We start from the raw sequence: 23,875 nt of genomic DNA, 5'->3' as shown, positions 1-23,875 counted from the left end.
ATTTCACTTTGGGACATAAGAAATACGAGTAACCAAGACAGGTTTGATTCAGTGAGAAAGAATTTTGATCAGTTTAAGCATAGCACTATGCAAGTTTTAAGGTTTATATTAAAACTAAAATGACCAAGAGAAAAAGGAAAAAGTCAAATAATAATTTTCTGAAGCTTTATACATATCCTTTTCTCAGTTTGAGGATGCATATCCTAACGAAGACCACAATGTCTGAAATTATGCTCCCATATCAGTGGCTGATTATTTTTGTATTTCATCCACTGTTAAAATAATAGCAAAAACAAGTGGAAAAAAATAAATTATTTAATTTATCCCCTGCAAAGATACCCAGAAATAAAGACTATTGAAAAAACACCAAAGTGTTACTTTGCACATAGCCTTAGAACATTACACATGCATATTATCCTTTCATATTCTGTCACTGGCTATCAACAGGCACTTATGATGTCAATAGCCCAATTCTTCTTAATCTCCAGGGTATTTCATGTATTTATGATACTGGGAATCATTACAAAAGTTCCTAGCTTTTCTCACCATACCTTTTGTTACAGTGACGTCGCAAACAAAGTTAACTTCACCCAAAGGCAGTCTCCAAAAGGCAAGTTCTTCTGTGAAATTGAGGGACCGGGATTCATGTCGTTCCAGTGGAAATCCTTGAATATTTAGGTATATAGGGCCCTAAAACAAATGATAACAATGAGGGCGTGCTAAAATACTTTGCTTGTCGTTATTTGAATCTAGAAGTCTTCTTCAAGACTGTTAATACTATTAACAACAGAAACAATTAATAAATGATAGAGTAGATGAAATACTTCTCTGCAAGCTCTCTGAATGTTCATAGAGCCATTTTCTTCACAATAGAGAGACCATCATGCCTTCATCTTAGTTATTTATTGGTTTGGAACCATTATTGCTCAATGGCATGAAGGAAGTATCATGTTCTGATAAAACACCACCCACGCAAGGGAAAGAATCAGAATCTTTTTTTGTTTCAAAGAAGTTCAATGGCAATTTTTTGTTATATGAATCCCACATCACATTAGCAGTTCAGGTTTTTTCCCTGACGCACTGGAGTAATAATTACTGAAGTTAGGCCAAGAGCTCAAAGCTGAAAAGGACTTTAAAGCTTTGACTGCGGATCAAATTGTACCAAAATTTCAGATTCAAACATGGCAGTGCCAAAGACCCATAAGAATTCATCTGCATGTAAAATAAAAACAGGAAAACAGCTTTCTTTTCAGTTACTCTCTGATCTTATCCAAAAATTGAAATCTGGGGGCTGAAGTTGACCACTTCCAAGCATCCAAAACAGCCACAGATTTCCTTCAAACATGGTACTTTCAGTGTCTTTATAAAAAGCTCTTTTCAAGAACTTCTGACCAAATGTATTGATTTTTAAAGCACATCCCACATTCTGAGGGCTAGGTACACAAGAAAGGTCATTTTAGGTTCTTCACATCCCAATACATAGAAAGACTATTTTGTGTATTAAAAAAAAAATAAAAAAGACAAACCTTTACATCTATTTTCTGAGTTTCTGTGGGACACAGCAGTTTTTGTTGTGCATTCCCAGGCTGATCGATTTTCCAGTAGCCTATAAATTTATGATCTGGTAATGGCAGTCTGTCAAACAATGCAGGAACAAACGAATTTTTATATTCATTAACTTGCAACTGATATGGAATAAATCATTTAAACAACAGCATTTTTCCAACTAACCATATTTAAAGATTCTCTTGCAGAAAATGCTTCCTTACTAAAATATTTCATTTATTTTATGTTTTAAATCACAAAATTTTTAGCCTTCTGGAATACTAATACAATCACAACCTAAACGGCATAATAAAAGAAGGAACCCTTCATATAATATGGCCTCAAAAGAAAACTTTTCCAGTCTGAATTATTTGAGGTATGTAATAAAATATATCTGAGACGTCTCTCGCTTTGTTTTATTCAGATCAGACAGGATGTGATAGTACCACTTACAGGAACAGCTGTAATTGACACACTTCTAAAAAGCCAGCAGAATAAGCACAGTAAACAATGTGGAAATTTAGTATGCAATAACTTCAGTGTTTTTTTTTCCATATATTTTGCCTCTGTTCACATGAACATAGACAATGTAATACAGATGTGAGAGTCTGCCACTGTGTTCTGGCCAGTACAGCCTACAGCATGGGCAGAGGCTTCTTTGAGAGCCTCTGTTGGTTTCGTTGGTCTGACTTCTTCATTTCTGGACTTTTTTCTTAGTGAAGGAATAAGCACGCCAAAGCAAAACTCATTTTAAAACTCATATAGGAAAAGAAATATGATGGCATATAACAGAGTAGCGTGACAGCAAATAAGGGACAACTTTTTTCCCCCTCTGTTCTCTCTCCAGTGATTTGCAACCACTAAAAGCAGTTTGACTGTGTTGATTGGCACAAATACATTCGAGCTAATGAACTCATCCTTTTGGTTTCTTTTATTTAGGATCCATTGCTCCTAAAGAGACCTCCTATCAAAACTGCATTCTGTGTTACAAGCAGTTGCACGTTATTGTACAGCTTCAGGACTTGGCAGGAGAACAGAAGACATTCCCTCTCCCAGTTTCTATAAATATCTCCAAAGTCTATTTTAAGGAAGTTCTCTTAAGATTGTTTGTTAAAAGCCTGTGCTCAGCCCCTTCTGTCCCATTTCATGATGTTTTCCTACTGTTCCATTTTTTCCCCTCTCCCCACAAACCAACCTGGCCCCTCTGGATCCCAGAGGTTTGTTTCTATTCTTCTCGATGCTCTTTTCGGAATAAGAAGTTATCTCCAGTCAAAAATCCCCAGTTGGACTACATATGAATCTTGGCAACATTTAGTATTTTTTTTTTCATTGAGAACTTAAGAGAAAATGTCAGGGAATGAACACTAATATCCTCTAATCCTTCCAACTCACGCAGGAAAGATGCATTAACATTTCTTACTGGAATATTGACACCAAACCTCAAGCAACCTGGAGAAGCCAGTACTCACAGGGAGTCAGTCTCCATCCCCATTCTGCATTTGGACCATCTGCCAAGGCAGTCAGATAGCCAAAGACACATTTTGTTATTTGGAAACAGAAAGTGGTTTGGATGCTACAGATCTTAGATAAACATCCAGCTGCCAGCAATACACCACTGGGGCACATAATGAGGGAAGTGTATGAAATACATTCCACCAAGATGGTCAAAGGGCTGGAGCACCTCTCCTATGAAAAAAGGCTGAGAGGTAGACCACATTGTGGCCTTTCAGTACTTAAAGAGGGCTTATAAAACAGATGGAGACTGACTTTTTACTTGGGCAGACATGATAGGACAAGGGGGGATGGTTTTAAACTACAGGAGGGGAGATTTAGATTAGATATTAGGAAGACATTCTTCACTCAGAGGGTGGTGAGGTGCTGGGACAGATTGCCCAGAGAAGCTGTGGCTGCCCCATCCCTGGAGGTGCTCAAGACCAGGCTGGATGGGGCTTTGGCCAACCCGGGCTGGCGGGAGGTGTCCCTGCCCATGGCAGGGGGCTGGAACTGGGTGAGCTTTAAGGTCCCTTCCAAGCCAAGTCATTCTCTTAAGTCATTATTTTCCTCTCTCAGTCAAAGAACCAGTGGAGTATTTATTGCCTGTTTGTGGCCTATTTATGAATATCAACAGATACCGATGTTTAAAGTGTGATTTATTTTGCTTTCTTCCTCACTCCAGTTTGCACTTTTATACCTTGCCTGATTCTTCCCAAATTAGAAAAAAAAAAAAAAAAAAAAAAAGCCAGATGCGAAAGAAATGCAAATACAATATATTTTACTTTGCAATATTTAAGATCATTAGGAAAAAATGTTCAGGATGTACTGTTTCCACATATAGACAATTCTTAGATAAGTGCATTCATGCAGTCTGAAAAAGGGCAAAACAGTCCAGTTTCAGGATAAGTCATTTTATCCATAAACTGGAATTTTACTTCAAGCATCTGTCCGGGTTTCAAACTTATGTGTTGGCAAAACTTTGGTTATGTCTTGAGCCAAAACTGTCTTGTGTGCAAAAAGATACTAGGGATATATATATATATATTTGGTAATGATTACTATGAGTAGGATAATCTCTGATATGCCTATAATCAGCAAGAATTGTTTCCTATTAGCTCAATGGCACATCAGCTTCCACAAGGATTTGGATTTAGTTTTTAATTCCTTACACATTACTCCCATGGACAACATCCTAGAAATAAATGGGTTCACTAATAATCATGAGTACTTACTAGATTTTAAAACAAAACATATGTTAATAACCAGCACTAACTGAATACCCCGCTTTATATAGCAACAGAATTACAGATCGCATTCCCAAAGAAACAAAACATTTCCACTCTGTTTCAGCTTTCTGGAGATTTGCTTTGTTAACAGTTCCTCTCTTCCCTTTGGAAAACTGATTTCTCCTTTCTCCCAGATCCTTGAGGTTTTGTTCTCTTCCCTGCTCCTGAATAATTTAGTTTCTCTAGGGCAGCAGACTCAGACATCATGAACAGCAAAGAGGAGGGAAAGGTAGATCAGAATTTAGGAATAAAACAAAGAACAGAATTCATAATGCGAAGTTCCTTTGTTAAGAGAAGTAGGACCTGACAGTTATTTTTTAGTCCATTTCACTGCACAGAAACCTGATATAAGAAAGGCAGAGTATAGAAGAAGCTGGTGGTATTAAAGGTCTTACAAGCAGTCTACCTCCTGAATGATTTTCAGAAGAGGCTGTGGGTACAGAAGGACTGGAACAAAGTGACCACTCTGGTCAGAGGTGACACGTACACCTCTTAAAGTTTTCCTCTACTGAATATATATGATACACAGTGAAGTACAGACTTTTCTTTTCCCAGGACTTAGAGGTAACAATAACCAAGTTTTGAAAATAACTTGAAGTGACAGTGCTGGTAAAAAGCTTCACAAGGCACTCCTGACACTCCACAGTATTTCAACTGAATTAAGCGAACCAAACACTGCTTCCATAAAGGGCAGACAGAATACTATGGAAATGCCACCAGTGGCAAAACTCTGAGAAACAAAGAGATACAATGGGTGTAGGAAAGTGCAGTGGGCGGGTAAGAACTGTACTGAAACTCCATGGCTATCTCCAGCATTAATGCACCCCAAGTCATGCTTTCCTCAAAAGCTGAAAAGGGCTCAGAGAAAAGAAAAACCACACAACAGGCTGCATGAATCTTGTAAGGAAGCCAAGACTTAAAAGCAAGTTCTAATGAATTATTCCTAATCACTTCCTTCCTTATGGATGTAGCAGTGTCTGCAGGTTAAGAAAAAATTTGGAATAATCAAATTTACTTGCTCCTAGTTTTACACCATTTTCCTTAAGATCACTGCTGCCGATGAAATGGTTACGTAAGAACATTTGTTCAGAACTAATGATAGGCACAGGACTTACACCTGATGTGGTAATTCTACCTCTAACTATTATTTAGCCTGATTTTCTTCACACACAGCAGTCTAAGGGAAGACAATCTGTTAAAAGATTATTCTCTAGCAACTTCTGATGCTGGAAAACTACTCAAAGTGACACCTACAGTATACATTTTTTTCACTTTTAAAATTTAGAAAATACATTCATTTTAGGCTAATTAAAAAATAATCAAGAAAAGTCAACAGATCTTGCTTTACGAACGTATCCATTTAAGTTTCTGAGAGCATACTGGAAACCAGCTCAGAACATTGTAAGAACAAAGTTTCACTGAATTCTCTGCAGCCAGCTGCCCTACTCATACAGCGTCAGTTGTGAACTTTGACAGGTAACAGAACTGTTTACCACTTGATCTTGTAAACTAGCTTAATACTGGAACAGAATGTAGTATTCAAGGACTTAAACAAAAGTCTGTGTTCAGTTTAGCCGAACAGACATTTATCCCCCCTCCCTTTTTTTTTTAGTTCAACTTAAATAAGTTACAGTTTGAATGCAAGAACTTACTTTACCATCCAGATCTCTGTAATGAAAATACTTTTTGATTAGAATATAAGCAGTAGATATTCAGAAAATATTCGTGTTAGGCTACCTGTTCCTTTACAGTCAAGTGCAAACACACACACACACACAAGTGCACAGGATGGAAAAGAGACACATATAATATGAGCCAGATCCAGCATTTAACTACATGCTACCTGAAAGGACGAGACTCAAGAGAACAGCAAAGCCATTAAAATTTACACATTTTCATTACATATAAATGATACAGTTCATATAAAATGAATGTTCAAGTTCTAGCAAGCACGTAGAAGTGAGTAGCGAAATGAGGGGAGAAAAATGGAATGGGTACTTAGCCACTATGTGCTGGCAAAGCATGGCAGACAAGCCATCTGCTTTATTCACCATAGTGATCAAAAAAAGCAACCTCTCAATAGGTAACACCAGGAGATACGGACAATATCACAACATACTAAGCTGACAATATTGCACATGTCAGTGTCTTGAAGAATGGCCATCTTATTTGGAAAATACAACCTCAAGGAAACAAAAAGGCCCAAAGGATTAGGTAGGAAAAAAAGTAAAGCATTACTGTGCTTGAAAAACAGTAGGAAAAACATTCTGATAAAAAACAGGCTTTTAAAGCTTAACTCTGTAGTCTGTTTTGCCATCTCATTAAGTCTCAGGAATTAAGCAGAATCCTATCTGTCTAATATTAGAATAGGAGAAACTTCCACACAACAAATATGCTACAGAAGAATGAGCTGAATACAGAACCAGGATCTGAAATAAAAGATACCAGGAGGCTAACATTTTATTTCTGTATCTCTGAACAGATGTAGAATTTTTCTAAAGGGATATCAATTAGTTCAGTTTGACAATTGCTTCACAAATCTCCTGAGAGCACATGAAGTCAAAGAGAAGAGGTCTAATATAAAACACCAATTTAGGAAATAAATGAATTAACATTTACAAATTAATTTCTCTCTTGAAAAAACAACTACTGCAAGAACTCTTTTCTAAATGGTAATTAGATACCACCTCAAATTCCTCCCAAGATTAAGTACGTTAATTCCAGAGCCTAAGCTAAAAATCCCATAAGGGTCACTGTTACTCTCTGTTAAATTTCCCCTGAAATTTCAGTCAAATACAACCATCAGAGTTCCTTCTCATGAGACTCTGCACTGCAGTGTGTTGCTCATGTGTCTCATGGTTTTGTTCCTACACTTAACGCAATTATGTTTCAGCAGCAATTTAAATAATTGTAATTTCTCTAATTTTTTTTTTTCTCATTAATAGATGACAGACAGACTTCTCAAAAATGTATTAAAACAGAAGAAGGACTCACAAATTGTTGGATCCAATAGAAACGTTAATGCATGCCAGAGTACCTGCATAATAGTCAGTACTTCAGTATAGTCATACAATCATCTAGGTTGGAAAACGCCTTCAAGATCACGATGTTCAACCATCAACTTGACCTACATCACTAAAACATGTCCTTTAGTGCTACACTCATACATCTCTTAAATATCTCCAGGGATGAGGACTCCACCACTTCCCTGGGCAGCCCATTCCAATGCTTGGCCAACCACTCCATGAAGAAATTCTTCCTTGTATACAATCTAAACCTCCTCTGGATTAACTGTGACTTTGCAATAATGATTTTTCATGTCCTAGATCTCTGGAAATGCTTTTGTATTGCAAAACTTGTTACTTAATTTTACATTAAATACAATATATTAAGAAAGTCTAAGTATGAAGGAGATCAATCGCAAAACAGGTAAGGGGTGAGTGCAGGGTTCTGCAGAAAGGACCCAAAGGTTAGCGTTGAAAAAACAGACATAAGTTAAAAGTTGCAAGAAATGCAAACATTGGAATTTTTAAAATGAACTGCTGCATGAAACACATCCCTATATTCTATATTCTCTTACTACTCCACTCAGCTCCAGCAGAAAGTAACCTGCTCGTTTTCACACACCATGTTTAAAGACAGACATGAACCAAGTGCACGTGGGAATAAAGCAAACATAAAAGAAAAACCACCAGAGGTTAAAAATGGGAAGACTGAGAGAAGTGGATGTGTCTAGCTTTGAGATGGCTTTCTAATAGCAAGGATATTTAGGAAGAAGGCTGACTTGCTTAGGGAGCTTACAGAACTCCATCTCTGAAAGTTTTGACATGGATCAAGGGAAAAATCAGATAAGAAGGTTTTAGATTAACTTGCACCTTTTATGAAGTGAGCTGGACTAGATTAGCACCATTATCCTACTTCCCAAATCCTGCAAAACAATATAAAGGACACCTGTACTCTAGTTCTAAACATGTAGCAGCTTGGGAAAGTCCCTTTTCTGACATGGTCCAAATATTGTATTGAAGTACCTCAATGTGTCCATCACAGGATCGTGCAATTTGGGCTCGAAGAGATTTGGAGACATTACCACAATGTTCTTTTACCCCAAGGCAGAATTAGCCATACCTAAACCATTCCCGAAAGATGTGTCTGTAATTCAGGGTGATCCACCTGTGGCTCAAAAGCTCCACAGGTTTTTAACTCACAACCAACAGCAACGTTATTATGGCAGAGAGAAGCAGGATAATCTGAACTTCCAGATGTCAGGGATGTAGGTGAGCTTTTGAGACCAAGATCTCAGGATCACAAGAGTCAGGTGTCAGCCTAGGCTCTGTCTTGCACTGTGAGATCTAGAAAAAGACTTGTTTTTATCAATTGCTTGTGAACTGTTCCTGTAGTTTCTCCCTAATTTGGGCTTTCAGTGTACACAGTATGTTCCCATGGCTGTCACTGAAAGAGTTTTTGATGAGCATGTTATGGGGTTCTCATAGGTCTTGGTGTAACCTGTCACATAAAACCTCAGTGACAGATCCAAAATGATCAGGTGATTATCCCTAAATCAAGATGATCCAATTCTTCTACCTTTGCACTTCTAGACTGAATAGTCCCCAATAACAGCAGTCTCTCGTTTCCTAAGTCTCTTATTTCTTCATTGCTAGAGAATTCTCTCTGTACCGCCCATGTAAACCCACACCTAGTACTTTTAAAATTATATAAAAATGATATAAAGTGCAAATTTCTCAAGAACTATGACAAACATAATTTGTTGAAACAGAAATTACCAAGTGACTTTTAGCAAAGAAACTATGGAAAGTTTCAAGTGTGTACTGTCAGTTTGATAGACACCGTAGTTGTTCAACCATCAGTTCCCTAGGCATGTAATTCTTCTGTCATCTGAACGAAAAGGTACACCACAGTCATTACACTGCCAGTTTAATTTAATAGTTATATGTAGGATGTTAGACAGGATAACAGCGGTGCACCAGTAGAAGAAACCTACACAGACACCTAATATCAAGACATCATGTCCTAAGAATCAGTGCCTCCTTAGCAAATATAAAAGTAGTATGTCCCATGGCAAACTCAATTTACCATAAATCCATAAAGCTTTCTTCATGAAAGGGAAATATTTGTTTCTCCATGAACAAATCACATTAGAGTTCAAGCCACAGTAAGTTCTCTAACTGCTTTTCAATACGACCTACTTAAACATGTCTATGAACTATAAGAATGAGTTAAATCTGTTTTCATTTCACAATTTATTCTTAAAAATAGCTATTTTGATTCTAACCTCTGAAAACCATATGGTGTAACATGTCAATTATCAATGTAATTAAAGAATAATAGTGATACACAGACACATGAATGATTCTTGGTTTATATGCTTAATTACATACACTGCTCTATTCTACAGAAGTATTTTTGTAGAGCCTTTTGTGAGTATCAAAGATAAAATCCCACTAATGCTGATGACGATTTATTTCTTTTGATATTGATTTAAGTGGTAAGTAACAGGACAGAAACGTGTTGCAATTCAATTAAAAACACAGAGGAAGAAACAAGTATTTCCCTTTATTAATATATATCTTTATCATACAAACTATCAATATGTGCATGGACATTAAGTAAAGATTAAATATTAGTAATAAGCAAATACTCTATTATAAAGTAATCTAAATTGTTGTAGGAATATAAGTTGAACCAGAGGAGTATTGACTTCAAGTATTCCAGGTTGATTTAAAATCAGTTAGCAGCAAGATAATGCACTATAAAAAGTGATCATGAGAGACACGTCTTCTTAAAATAGATCTTATTTTACTCTTACTCCTTGGCCAGCAGTACATTGGTCGGTTTTGCTCCAATAGGTATTCCATATTTGTGCAAAGTGCTGATTAAAATTTCACGCATTTCATTGTTGTAGGAGTCGAAGTCAAAAACATTTCGAACAACATTCGCCAGTCCTTCATTTGGGAATTTCTGTTAAGAAACAAAAGTCCCCAGATTTATTTTACTGAATATCTCTGTTAAGCTACAGGAAATAAATGAATTTTAAAGTTAATAGTTCTAACAGAAACTTTGCTCGACTTAGACAAATGCTCAAGTAAATTGAAAAAAAATCTGGAATAAAGAAGGTAGATTAATTCAAGTCAGAATGAAGTCATTGACACTAAAACTGAGTAAAACAAACAAATAGGAGACAATTAGTTAAATAATCACATTCATTCATGTTTTGTAGAATCAGTTCTGTTATACACGTAACAAGGTGGCGTTATCGCTGAGCTATATGATAAAATACGTAATGTATTTTTAAAATTTGGAACTACTTTCTGCTAAGTAGGAAGATCTGACACAAATACATATATTCATGTACTCAGCTATACAATTCAGTTAAGAATTCTGATTCTTAATGTTGAATATAGAAAAACAGAAGATATATTGCTTTCTTACTAAATATGGGTTTAGGTCGTGATGGGCTTTAATGGAAACAGAAATCCACTTATGAGATACTTCTTTTTTTTTTTTTAACTGGTAAAAAATACTACCTATCATGAGCCATATACATAAAGAAAAAAGGTTTATCAAACTTTAATTAGTATTTCCAAAAAAGAAAGTGCTAACTGGTGCTATTGTTTGCTCCTCCAGATTTCAGAATTGTGCCGCAGACCTTTTCATTATCGCTGTTCTGCAGGAGGAAAGTGCCTTCCTGACACTCATTTCCCACCAAGACCTGGATGCCAGTAAGAAAGTCAACTAAACTCATGTAGTAGGAATAAGTTGAAAAGAAGAAAGGAAAAAAAGAAAAGAAAGGAAGAAGCTCCCCTTGTCTTTTGATTTGCCCTGGAACTCTTAAAGCACACACATACTCCCTTTAAATAGTCTTGTAAAATGTAAATGAAGTCAATCAAATAAAAAGAATTAAAAACCAACCAAACAAACAAACAAAAAACCACTCAAACTGCTATAGATCCTAAAACTTTACCACCTAGCTGCTTTATTTTTTGGTGTTGGGCAGAAGTCACTTTTTCTTCATATGCCTTTCATTCAAATACTGTATGTTTAAGATAAGGACCTGGATCCCCCCTTCTCAGTATACCACAGTTACTGTGTGGAACATAAATATGTGAAGAAGCATTTTATGGACCTGAAGTCTTCACTGTTTTTTTCCTATCAGTGAGTAATGGCTGGTAAAAAAAAAAAAAAGCCTTGAAGAAAATGATTCAACTTGTGTCAGAGAAATGTATCTTTTCTTTATGTAACTTAAAAAGGTTTTTACAATGCTTAGTACTGAAAGTACTATATTCTGTAATGTAAGCTTAATATTCAAGTCCAGGTAGACATCATTGCACAAAAAAAGCCTATCGGCTTATAAAAATGTACATCAGAGAGTTAAATTTAAAACCATGTAAAGCTACTTAATACGCAGTGTGCAGAACCCCGTCTCATTTGTTTTAAAGTATCTTCTTTTTGGTAAGAAGAAAATGTCCACAACTGTGCATATTCTGTATAACCAAAACCTTTCCTTATGGAATTATTTTAGGACATTTATTATGATGAATACCACAGTTTCTGTGTTCTTCCTTTCTCACTGCATAGTACAACCACGAAACTTGCACCAAGCTAGCTTGTTTACTCACAACATCCTCTTTTACCTGCCCTGCACTAGATACTGATGAAACCTTGGGGAAGTGCCTCAAATACTACCTGGTTTTCACTAGTAGTCTCCAACTATTTCTGTGTTTCTCTGAATCACTGGGTAACTTCTGACTTCAATACCTCCTCAATGAATTAAACCAACACTTTTGTGCCTATTGTAACAGTAGGACATCACATAAATTTTATTTCCTCAGGTACGACTGATTGCTGCTGCCAAAGAAACCTGTTCTGAACACAAGCACTTGTCAAAAGGCCCTCTACTTCAGTTATTAAAAAATTGCAACTCTCCTGTTTCAATCAGAACAAACTCAACCCCTTTTTAATAACTGCCTGGATAACTGATTACCAAAGAAAGGCAGTAACAGTTCACTTAGAAAAAAAAAGTTTGAACATTTGAGTTGAACATTTAAAGAAAACATTTGGTTTCTATTGATTTTTAAAACCAGATTACTGGAGAAAATATTGACATCTCATCAGTCTGTCTGGTTCTTATTCATTGATTCTTTCCCTTACACGTAAAACCTCTGTGTGTACCTTACAGTATTTTCACAGTTTAGATTTTTGTCTCTTTCTCAAAATAGTAAGTAAAATAGTTTTTATGTCTAACTTTTAAAAAATTATTTTTAATGTTATGCTTTTGATACAAAATTATGACAGAACTTGACTAGTTGAAAAATCCAATTTTTACAGCTCTAACTTGCCATGACTTTGCTATAGTCTGCTTAAATGGTGTCAAGAAAAAAGTTGTTTGCTGCTACAAACAGGGAATCTTACATTATTCTGTACATGTTAAGGTCTACAGTACTTCTACCATTATGCTTTGAAAGAGTGGTTAGGGATTGTAATGGGATGCCCAGGGAAGTGGTGGCGTCACTGCCCCTGGGGGTGTTCAAGGAAAGGTTGGACGTGGTGCTTAGGGACACGGGTGACATTGGTAGTAGAGGGATGGTTGGACTAATTGATCTTGGAGGTCTTTTCCAACCTTAATGATTCTACAAAAAGAAAGCAACAATCCGCCTGGTATGTTATAGTCCAGATAGCAGATCCAGATTATAGTCTTATAATGAGTCCAAATTATTATTTTTTTAGATGTCTACCTCGTGTTTCCACTACCATTCACCTCTGCATGTATTCCAGTGACTTCAGATACCCGTGCTGCCATCAACACCCTAAAGGCCCATCCTGCTCCCATGCCACCAACAGATCTCCCCCTACTAATTCCTCCATGCCCTTGGCTTCTTCCTGCATCCCAGTGCCTTTTCACTGAATGCTGCCAGCTCTGCCTGTGTCTCCTCATTTGTCCTGTCAGCGGGACACGAAGCAACACATTTATGGCTCATCCTGAGCAACATCCATGCTAATTGATTAACCAGTGCTCATGTGTTTGTTGGGCATCATCTACTGCCAAGCAACTGTTCCCTGCCTTTTCATTCACAGGGAAGGGACACTAATTTCAGTCTGTTCCTCATTGTCATATAGCTACTGATTCTGATTAAATCAGCAGAAACCTCATTATCTTTGAAAACTGGTAACTGAGATTCTCTGTGGTTGGCCAAAAGGATAAAAGGTTATTGGTGTGTGTGTGTAGGGCATCAAGGAAAGAAAAGGATAAAAAATGATTTGATAAGCCTAGTTTCCATTTGAGATTAGATGAATAAAAAAAGATACTAAGCACCTACTATCTTAGTACAAAAGCTTACTGGAGAGGTCTAAAAACCAGATGATTAGTAGGCTTCAGGGCCAGAAGGTACCTTGGACATCTACTGCTCCAAAACTGTTATTCTAGTGCCTCCTAATAGAAAGCAACCTCAGATACAAACAAGAAAGAAGGCAGATCAGAAGAAGTCCAAAAAATATATTAAATTGAGAAAAATCTTAGTAGAAAACCCATTTCCATTTTATTTGGACTAAATGGATGGATTGGGATGTTGCCTGACCAATGTCTACCAGGGACACTGGGTGATGCTGGACTCTGTAAAACAACATAAAACAGATTTAGTGAAAGCTTAGATAGCCCAGAAACAGCCACAGCATACAACACCAGTGCTTATGGGCAGCATATGGAGTAAACTCAGAGCTTCTGGGTTTGCCCATAAGCCACTGGTAGCATAAGTACTTCTGACATTTGACACAAGCTGACAATTACAGGTGAATGAGGCAAAATATATTAAGGCTGGTTGCTATCTAGAGCTGCAAGACCCAAATTCTCTACACAATCAGCAGGAAGAAATAGATACAATGGCAAGTCAGGCAGCTGCAGACAACCAACTTCTTCATGTCTGCAATTACATGTCTTCAAATTAGTTTGGTATCTAAAAAAACCCACCCCTATTCTTAAGAAAAAGTTAATACAGAGGCAACTTAACTCTGAATGCAATGCCTAAGCTACTACTAATTTGCTATAAGTTCCCTGTTTGCGTAATCATTATGGGAAGGTGCCCTTGCAACTACGCTGTAGACAAAATGCTGTATGTTGAAGACCACAATTAATCAGAATGGAGAGATTAGCATAATAATTACGTGTTGGTGTTAATCAGAATATTCTCTTAATTGACTAGCCCTAATGCTAAGATGCTCTCTCAGATAACAATAATCACCAGCAATTTTTTCTCTGAAACATCCAGCTCTGTTTTGCAGATGCAGAAAACACTAACATTATGTGAAAGGAACCAACACAACAGTAAAAAGAGAGTGGGGCTGTGGAACTGCTTGAAGGGAAACTGTTTAACATCATGACTAACTTCCCTCCTTCCTTCCTAAGGACCAGCGATTTCATTGACTCATTTCCCTCCTTCCTCTCTCTTCTCTACCTGAAGACCTAACAGCTTCTTACTTTGGAATAACCATTATGTTTATATTCATTGTTTACATTTGGCTACTCCCAGCCTTTTTATTATTCAGACTGAAAAACAAGTGACAGTAAACAAAATGTTGCATCCTTTCAAAGAGACTGGGATCTTGAAAACAAATGCTACAGAAGGAACCAAAGCTGCATGTTGGGGATTTATTTGGATATTTAAACTTGACCTTGAAAGAGGTAAAAACCAGCAGACAGGAAACTTCCCCAGTGATCCGTGCCCAATGCCCAGTTTGAAGTGACCACATTAATCTATGTAAGTGAAGGAGATGGAAGCAGAGAGTAATTGGCCTTAAGACAACCAGCAGTGCAGCTCTGGTCTTCAACTGTATGCTGTTCACACCCAAAGAAAAAAAAAAGAATTAAGTCTTCATGTTTCAGCATCAGTTGGTAACAGAATACAGTGCAACCTTAGATTATCTGGAGACAGAAGATGAAAGAAGGAAGGAGGAAGGAGGGAAGGAAGGAAGGAAGGAACTGCCAAAGCATGCAACAGAGGAGAGCTCATTTATCAAAAAACCTAAAACGTCAGCTTTTCAGCAGCACGGGAATTGTTTCTCAAGACTAGGTTTTCCACTTCCATTTCAAATGTAACTCTGCATTTAAAGACATAAGCAGTATTTCTAACATGGTACATGTTCCTGTCGGTTTAGTAAGCAAATACCTATCAATTGCTATTGGATCCTAATAAAGTATTTTGCTTACACAGTTATTTGGATGGATTATTCAACTTTTTGGTTTGAATTTTGTTAATCCTTTGTACAAATTTATAAAGATAGCTACTATGGTATTAGTAATACACAGTGAATCAGTTTACTTTGTCTCAAGACCTCACTGAACCCTAGACATGAGACAAGACAAAAATCTCTTCTCCCCAGAAATTGAAATGGACTGAAGATTTTTAAAAGTACCATTTCTAAGCTCCAGGATCTAAATGTCTGTATATATGGGGAAATGTGTATGAATACCATAGAATCATGGAAGGATTTAGGTTCAAAGGGACCTTAAGGATCATCTAGTTCCACCCCCCTGCCATGGGCAGGGGCATTTTCGACTAGATAACGTTACCTAAAACCCTAGCCAATGTGGCCTTAAACACCTCCTGGGATGGGGCATTCACACCTTCTCTGGGCTACCTGTTCCAGTGTCTCACCACCTTCTGAGTAATGATTTTCTTTCCTGAAGACTTATCACTGATCTCCACCTTGACACTGAGCTGTTGACTGCAACTCTTTGAGTAGAACCATCCATCTAATTCCTTATCCAACAAGTGGTCCATCCATCAAATCTATGCCTGTTCATCTTAGTGACAAGAATGCTGTGTGAGACAGTATCAAATGCTTTGCACAAGTCCAGGCAGACATCAGTTGCTCATCCACCAATAATGTAACCCCACTGTAGAAGGCTACCAGACTTGTCAAGTACACTTTGCCCTTAGTGAAGCCATGATTTCTTTCACCAGTCATCTCCATTTTCCACGTCTTAGCAGTTTCCAAGAGGACCTGCTCCATGATCTTGCCAGGCACAGAGGTGAGACTGACTGACCTGTAGTTTCCAGGGTCTTCCTTTTTTGCCTTTTTAATAGTAGGGGTTATGCTTCCCGTTTTCTAGCCACTGGAAAATGGACTGCCACAAATTTTCGCTATGACAAGTACTGGCTTAGCAGCTTCATCTGCCAGTTCCCTCAGGACCCTTGGATGAACCTCATTAGATCCCACAGACTTGTCCACCTTCAGGCTCCTTAGATGGCCTCAAACCTGATCTTTTCCTACAGTGGGTTCTTCATTCTGCCAGTTTCTGCCTTTGAATTTTGAGAGTTTGGTAGAGTGGCTAGAGTAAAGACTGAGGCAAAAAAAGTTGTCAAGTACCTCAGTCTTCTCTGTACGTTGTTAACAAATATACAAAATCATCATTCAACACTATTTTACCAATGTTAAACACAGAAACAGGAGGTTGAAGAATTTAGGAGAAATTATTTTCTAATTGTACTAAATACATTAATTTTTCCACTAAGCTTTTTTAAATCTGCTATTTAGTAATTCAAGAAATACTCCATAAATTGATAATTTATCTACTTTATGATTATAAACAGAAAATAAAAGCATTACTATTTAAAAGATCATTAAGATATTTTACATTTCAAATACTTCAGATAAAAACTGTCCTTCAATTTATAAAGATACAAGTCAGAATCTACCATAAACTTAAAAAAAACCATCATTATATAAGAAGTTATGATTTTGCACTTAAAAGTGTGTGTAAGAAGCAATCATGGTTCCTATGTACCTGTTTGCTAAGTCATTATCCAGGCAACATTTTCTTTAGACAAATTCCATTTGTGTTATATTCCTGTTGTGCAACAGGGTATTGTTTTGCCCTGGGAAATTATTAAAACCAAAAATTCCATAGCAGCATAGCAAGTCAACAGCTGCATTTTTCTTGAAGTATACTATGCTGAATAGGTAATTTTATAATGTAGGCTATTATGAAGTTGCATACTGTATTCACTTGAACATTTTCCTCACATCAAACATTGTTGAATAACAGAAACACAGATTTTTTGTATATCTACAAATAATCACACAGAAAAAATATTTGCTTGTATACATTTACCCTGAACACCTGAATGCGATTATTACTTCAAAATGCAAAACTTTTCTTAAAAATTAAATAGAAATTAATGAACAGTAATGGCATATTTTTCTAAAGCCTACAAGTATTAAAATCCTAAAAGTCAGTAAGATCTGATGTACTGTACCTGTAAATGCTTTACAATATTCACAACTTCTCTAGTTGAATAGGGATAATTAATAATTCCTTGGTCAGCTAAACTCCTCAGTTCTCCAAAAGCAGCTACCAGTTTCTGAAGAATTGGCTCAGGAACATCAGGACCATATTGTCTGAGCATAGCAAGTTCAGACTGTGGCTTGGGATTATCAACAGCATGGCAACTAAAAATATCCCCTAAAAGAAAAAAAGCATACGTTTAAATAGTTTATAAAGGACAGAATCAAAACAGCTCCTATAAAATTCATAAAGAACCATAAATGGAAAGGCAACATATCAAGAGGATGCTGAATACCTGCTTGTTAAAACAGAATAAAATAAGACAAAAAACATTTGGAAAAAAGTGAAGGATGAACTTGCTATAAAGAACACTGAGATTCCAAGAAATATAGAGATCTCTCCTACTATTTAATGAAGGTGATCACAAGGGAGAAATTAACTTTTAGAAGAAACACAAATTGAAAGCAGAACAGAATAAAAAAAAAAAAAAGGAAAGAAACGTCTAAAGAAAGAGTAATACAGGTTGAATGGGACCAGTTTGTGAACACCCTCAAAACACCACAGCATGCAGGGAAATCTTTACATTCAGGAATACTATAATGTTGTGAGGTCTAGAGGAAATACTGGATTTGTCTTTTCCTCTCTGCCTACCTTGAAGTACTGTAAGAAATATGGCAAGCTGTCTTCCACATACATTTGCATTACATTGGTCCCAATCATATAATCTATAAAATTGAGGGTATTTGTAAAGAGTCATTTAACAATCACACAAAACAGGGTTTAAAGAGTCAATATACGGTGGGAGATTAGGTCATGGAAAAGAAATAGGCTCTAATAAAAGCATCTTGGGTCAATATAATTTGGTGAAATTGAGAGCCAATGGATTTCTGCTATGGAATGCCCATTCACTGGGAACTGCATCTGAAAAACAAACAGCTATCACACAGAACTAAGCTTGCTCCTGTCTTTTTTTTTTTTTTTTTTTTTTTTTGAGTACATTATTATTTCTTGCAGCCAAAGCTAACAGATAAAGACACGCAGATTAAAGTGCCTGCACATAATTTTGACAATGATTCTAGGCCGTGGAGTCTGCAGGGCAATTCACACTGCCAAAGCTTTGCCAGAGGCCTACTTAGACTAACACTGGACTATACCTTACTAAAAAACAGTGAATTTTTCATTGTTCACCCTTAGGAAACATGAATTCTTCCTTTCTTTTGCTGTGAGATGAAGCTGTGGGGAATCTTTGCTGATACACAGGATTTTCAGTAACTACCTGGAGGTTTTTTTTATTTGTTTATTTTTTATAAAGTAAGACTGCTGCTGGTATGAAAAACTTTGACATGAAATTTGGACAGGATTACCTAAAACTCTGGAAATTTCAGCATCTTGTCAAATATTTATTAAGGCCTATCATACAAAGCCATGAGTATGGAGAAGCCAATGAAGATTAAGAAGCAGGTAGCAATAGTACTAACACTATAAAAGACAATAGCCTCCATCTTTAGAGGGAGAGAAAAGTACTATCCATCAGGCTCCCCTGTCTTGTACCGAAGAGGACAGAACTTGGCCAGTGGCTTTTTTGATATGGGAAAGAAAACACTGAGCAATCATGTTAACCACCAATATCAGCTATCAACTGCTTACAGATCATATTGTTGCTATATTTGTACACGATATATGCTAATTAACTTTTTTTTTTTTTTCATCTGTCTTTTTTCTGTGTTTGTCCTGATCCCATATAACAATTTTAGTTGTACACAGATGACCACGTATAGTTGTTCACTTCAGGGCAAGTTCTGTAATCTCACCCTAAGCATCTTATGTAAAACAAAACATTAACATGCATAAGGAACCTCTGACCCCATGAAATCTAATGAAATAAAGATAGTCATTCAATTAATCAATTCTAATTAACAATCAGCATTTAATATGAATCACTTACCTAATGTGCCAAAGAAGTCATTACCCAAGAAAGGAAATCCAGGTCTATTTGCTAGAACTATCATTCTAAAATCAGGATGAATTACTATTACGTTTTCTCTCCCCTCTACATGAGCACGATCTAGAAAAGAGATAAAATGCATTAGTTGTACATTTAATCTTAGTGATTATCAGTGAATTAGAAGAAGTTAGTTAGAAGAATTATTCTTTGAATTACAAGAATAGTTACTAAAAATGCTCAACAGCTTCTTAGCAAGTCATTAAACTATGAGTGTTCTGAGTTTCATTCTAAAATTTCATAATTTGTTTCATGAAAATTTAACTAAATTATTTCACTTACGAAAAAAAAGCATCAGCTATTATTGACTAGTTTTGGGGTGGGAGACACCTATGCTGTTTATATCTCATTTGACCAAAATGCCGAGAAAAAGGGTTAATAAAATATGTTTTATGTATGTATAACATTATCCCATCTGGGAACACAGGACCAAAAGTCCTCCTGAATATTATATAAATCTGTGAGAAGCCAAAGGCACATGATGTCATGTGCCTGAAGGCTCTGTTTCACCAGAATGAGTCAGACTGTCTTCTCTTCTTCCCTGCCAACATGTCTCCATTGGTACATGAGCTTTGGGAATCCTTTTATCTCCTCTGCAAAACTACAATAATAACTGAAACTGACTAGCCAGTTATTTAAAAAATAGGCCCACCTACAGCTTACAATCACAAGCAAAACCGATGTCGTGCCACATGAGTGCTGAATGGATTGCTCCACTCATATTTAAACTATACATATTACCAAAACTACAGTGTCTACTAAGTTCAAGATGACATTTTAAACAGGGCCCTTCTCTGAAAAAAATGTAAAAAGAAATTTAGTTCTTGCAGTTCTTGTGAATTAAACCCCACCAAATTATGAAGTATCCCTGACTTGCAGGATGTCTTTAAATAGTAAAAGCACATAGAGTATTTTACTAGATGAAACCTTTAAACATTCAACCTTAGGCATAGTCTCATTTTGTCATAAAGTCTCATTTTTGGTCATAACTTGACCAGATCTGGTCAAGTTATACCCCTACTATCCAGATGGGTATAATCAAGATCATAATTTTGTCAAACAGATCTGTATTTCTTACGGTGAATAGGAAGTGGGAAGTGGAGAGGTCAGTTTATAACTGTTGGGACTTTTTTTTTGTTTTAATTCCTGAGAATTCCATTCATGAAAATGCTAATTTAATAAAACCTTTGTGGTTACTGCAAAAGCAGTTTTAGTTAGGAAAAGAAAAAAAAGAAAAGAAAAGACACCTCTTATTTTAAATAGTTCTTTAGAGAAAAAAAGAAAGTCACCATAATTTCTTTAATTGCTAACCTTTTTATCATCAAGCACTTTTTCCATTTGGACTCCTCTGAGGCCTTACTTAGCAATGTAATTGCTGAAAAACAGCAACACGTTACCTTTTACTGTAAGTGATGAAATTGTTTTCTATCTACTTACTGGCAACAATTCGCCTTCCATCTGACAAAACCATTTCTCCACTTTCTACTAAGGTTTTTAAGATACAGGTAACATTCGTTGGTGCCTTGTCTGCCTCATCAATTACCAAAATATGTCCAAACTTCACTGCTTTTACCTGGAAGATAAAGAATCAAATCAGCACAACCCTCCAAAAATAGCTGTGAGAAAGTGCATTACTGGTATCTCTGACAGTAGTTGCAAGATGCCAGTGGCAGTGAGAGAAGGGGAGGCAGAACAGGGCTAAGATATGACCGAACGGCAGCAGAGACAGAAGAGGAAGCAGGTGAGACAAGAAAGGTAGGTGTTTCTTCAGGATATGGACGGAAAGGATCGCACTAGGGAGGCTACCAAGGAGCCTGACTGAGAGTAGAAGTGCTGAACAAGAAGTCTGTAGCAGTTTGCATCTAGGCTGGCAACATAAAGCTGAAAGAACTGAAGAAGAACTGCAAGAGCTGTTTGGAGTCCAACTTTGCAGGCTGGCGTGAGGCATTTTTACATGCTCCAAAAGAAGAAGGGAAATGCCACTGTACCAGTTAGAATGTGTCGGGTTGACACTAACTAAATTACTTTCCACATTCATTTTGTGTATGTGCAGACCTCAGAGACCCTTGTCCTGTTTGGCAATTGTCACATGGCAAACATAACCAAAGCAAAAGTTAATAAAACGTTACCACATTTACTGGCTATTCCATACAAATAATCAAATCACCAAGAATTTTCTTATTTGAAAAGCCAGCATATTTAAATACTTGTTTATACAATTCCAAATATGCAATTCAAATGTTACTACTGACCAGTGGTGAATCTTCATATATAATAAGACCATCTTTAACTGAAGGCTGCAGGGTAAGGCTTTGTACGGTTGTATCCCTGAAATGTGGAAAAACAGAGAGTATTAATTTAAATACACAGGCATTTGAGTTATAGTAAAGTGCAAAATGACTAAATGAGAAACTGAAAATAAATACACTGAAAAGTGAATTTGTATCTTTTGCACGTAGGTAAATTACTACTGCTACTACTATTTCCAGTTAAACATAGTTCAACTCTCATATTCACGACAAACAGGGAAATCTACCCTGAACTAAACAGGAATTTGCAGTATCATAGTCAAACCATTAATGTTTTAGTTGCTCTTCTCCACGTGACAAACCACCACGAAAAGAATAAGACTAAAAATACTTCTGTGGAATTCTAAAAATCAACTATTTTTAGTTCAATCTAAACCACACCAGATGGAATTGTTTTTACTAGCACTTGCTACACTTTGCATCATGAACACTGTAAGGTCTTAGATGGACAGAGGCTATAGTATAATAGGTTAGTATTTCTTTTTGAAGTTTTATTTTTCTTTGAGTTGCTCAAATGGTTTTTACCTTCAATCTTCAAATAGATTAATTAAAATCTGTAAGTAAAATATTCCTTTTTTTTCATTATCATCATCTATTTCAACCACCACTGAATGTACAAATAAATGAAAAACTGTTGCAATTCAGAATGATCCAGTAGCAGGTATCGCCACACTGGATTTGCCTGTATACCTTGTAATACCTTGTTAAAAAATAAATAAATAAATAAATAAATAAATAAATAAATATATTCTGATAAGCTCCACAGGTATGGGAAATCAAACACAGTAGTGTTTGCAGTAAACTATTAAATGGTCAGCTTCCAATTTCAGTCTGAAACTGACAGCATAACACGCAAATTTCCTCTACTTGAAACTGTCATCAGGATTTCTACCCCTACCAACTGGTATTTCCTTGTTTAGCTTTAAACTCATGACTGATTTTTCTCAATGTCTCCTATGCATGGCAATAAAACATAGGACAGGAACAGAGATTTTTTAATATTTGCCTCTTCATCTGAACTTTAATCCAGGAGAGAAAAGGTTAAAAGTTAAAACTACCTCTGCTTTAAGTAATAAAATCATATACCTCAACTCCATCAACTGTGGCCTCTCACAAGCAACAAAACTCCCTCAAAATACACTCATATACATACTGTACTCATATGCAGTAAATGCAGCTTTGCAAGTATTTTTAAAACCACTAAAATAAGCTGTAGTACGAATCTATTATCCTAGAAATCCCATTATGGAAGTAAAAACAAAGCTTCCACTATCATCCTTTGTGTCTGCTCATTTCTACATTGGGTAGAGAAATCATTAAGAAAAGAAACAGCAACAGAACAACCTTTGTTTCTTGAACACAGATTACTTAGGGACTAATTTCTCAGGTTGCATCCATCAGTCTGCCTCTGTTAACAGTTGCAACTTCTGCCTATGCAGAAGCAACTCTGTGAGTTCAAGCCTATACAGTTACAGATGCGTAAGACTTTAACAATGTGTAAACCAAACATAAATTGTTAGGATGATCTCATTCTTTAGGAAAGACAGAACTGACCATACCTTTGGGTGAAATAAACACTAGAAAGTTTACCATTTCCTTAAGGCCTAGTATAAAAGCTACATAAATCAGTAAAAACTGTGGAAGGAATCAAGATGAAAGAACAACTGAAATCCCAAATCCAATTTCTAACTTTTTTTCTGTGGTTACTTATCCATGGCTACCTCTTTTCCTCTGCCTTGGTCTTGTTCAGCACTAGTATTTTAACAAAATATTTCAGGAAATTTACAATGTATTGTAAAAGCTAAATACCTAGCCCAAGACGAATTCCTTTAGTTTGATGATATAAGTGAATGCAAAACTCCAGTATGTACTTTGGATGTTACATTCAGCCAATGTATATAAGAATGATTTTACTTGGGTTAATACAGGTAAATATTCCTTT

General features: G+C 36.4%; 1 protein-coding gene across 1 annotated transcript in view; it reads right to left on the bottom strand.

Moving 5' to 3' along the window:
• Positions 1–23,875, bottom strand: part of VWA8 (von Willebrand factor A domain containing 8) — a 188,744-nt gene that overhangs the window by 69,053 nt on the left and 95,816 nt on the right. The window contains exons 22-28 of the mRNA XM_082784877.1: positions 21,877–21,952; positions 21,062–21,197; positions 19,568–19,687; positions 17,594–17,799; positions 10,150–10,301; positions 1,527–1,635; positions 552–690 (exon numbers count right to left, since the gene is read on the bottom strand). Coding sequence (XP_082641003.1) covers positions 552–690; positions 1,527–1,635; positions 10,150–10,301; positions 17,594–17,799; positions 19,568–19,687; positions 21,062–21,197; positions 21,877–21,952 — 938 coding nt within the window. The remainder of the gene's footprint in view (positions 1–551; positions 691–1,526; positions 1,636–10,149; positions 10,302–17,593; positions 17,800–19,567; positions 19,688–21,061; positions 21,198–21,876; positions 21,953–23,875) is intronic.

Source organism: Aythya marila (assembly GCF_965140915.1).
Source record: "Aythya marila genome assembly, chromosome: 1".
Taxonomy (NCBI): Eukaryota; Metazoa; Chordata; class Aves; order Anseriformes; family Anatidae; genus Aythya; species Aythya marila.
Note: the sequence above shows the minus strand (reverse complement) of the source record. Positions and strands in the feature narration are given on the sequence as shown.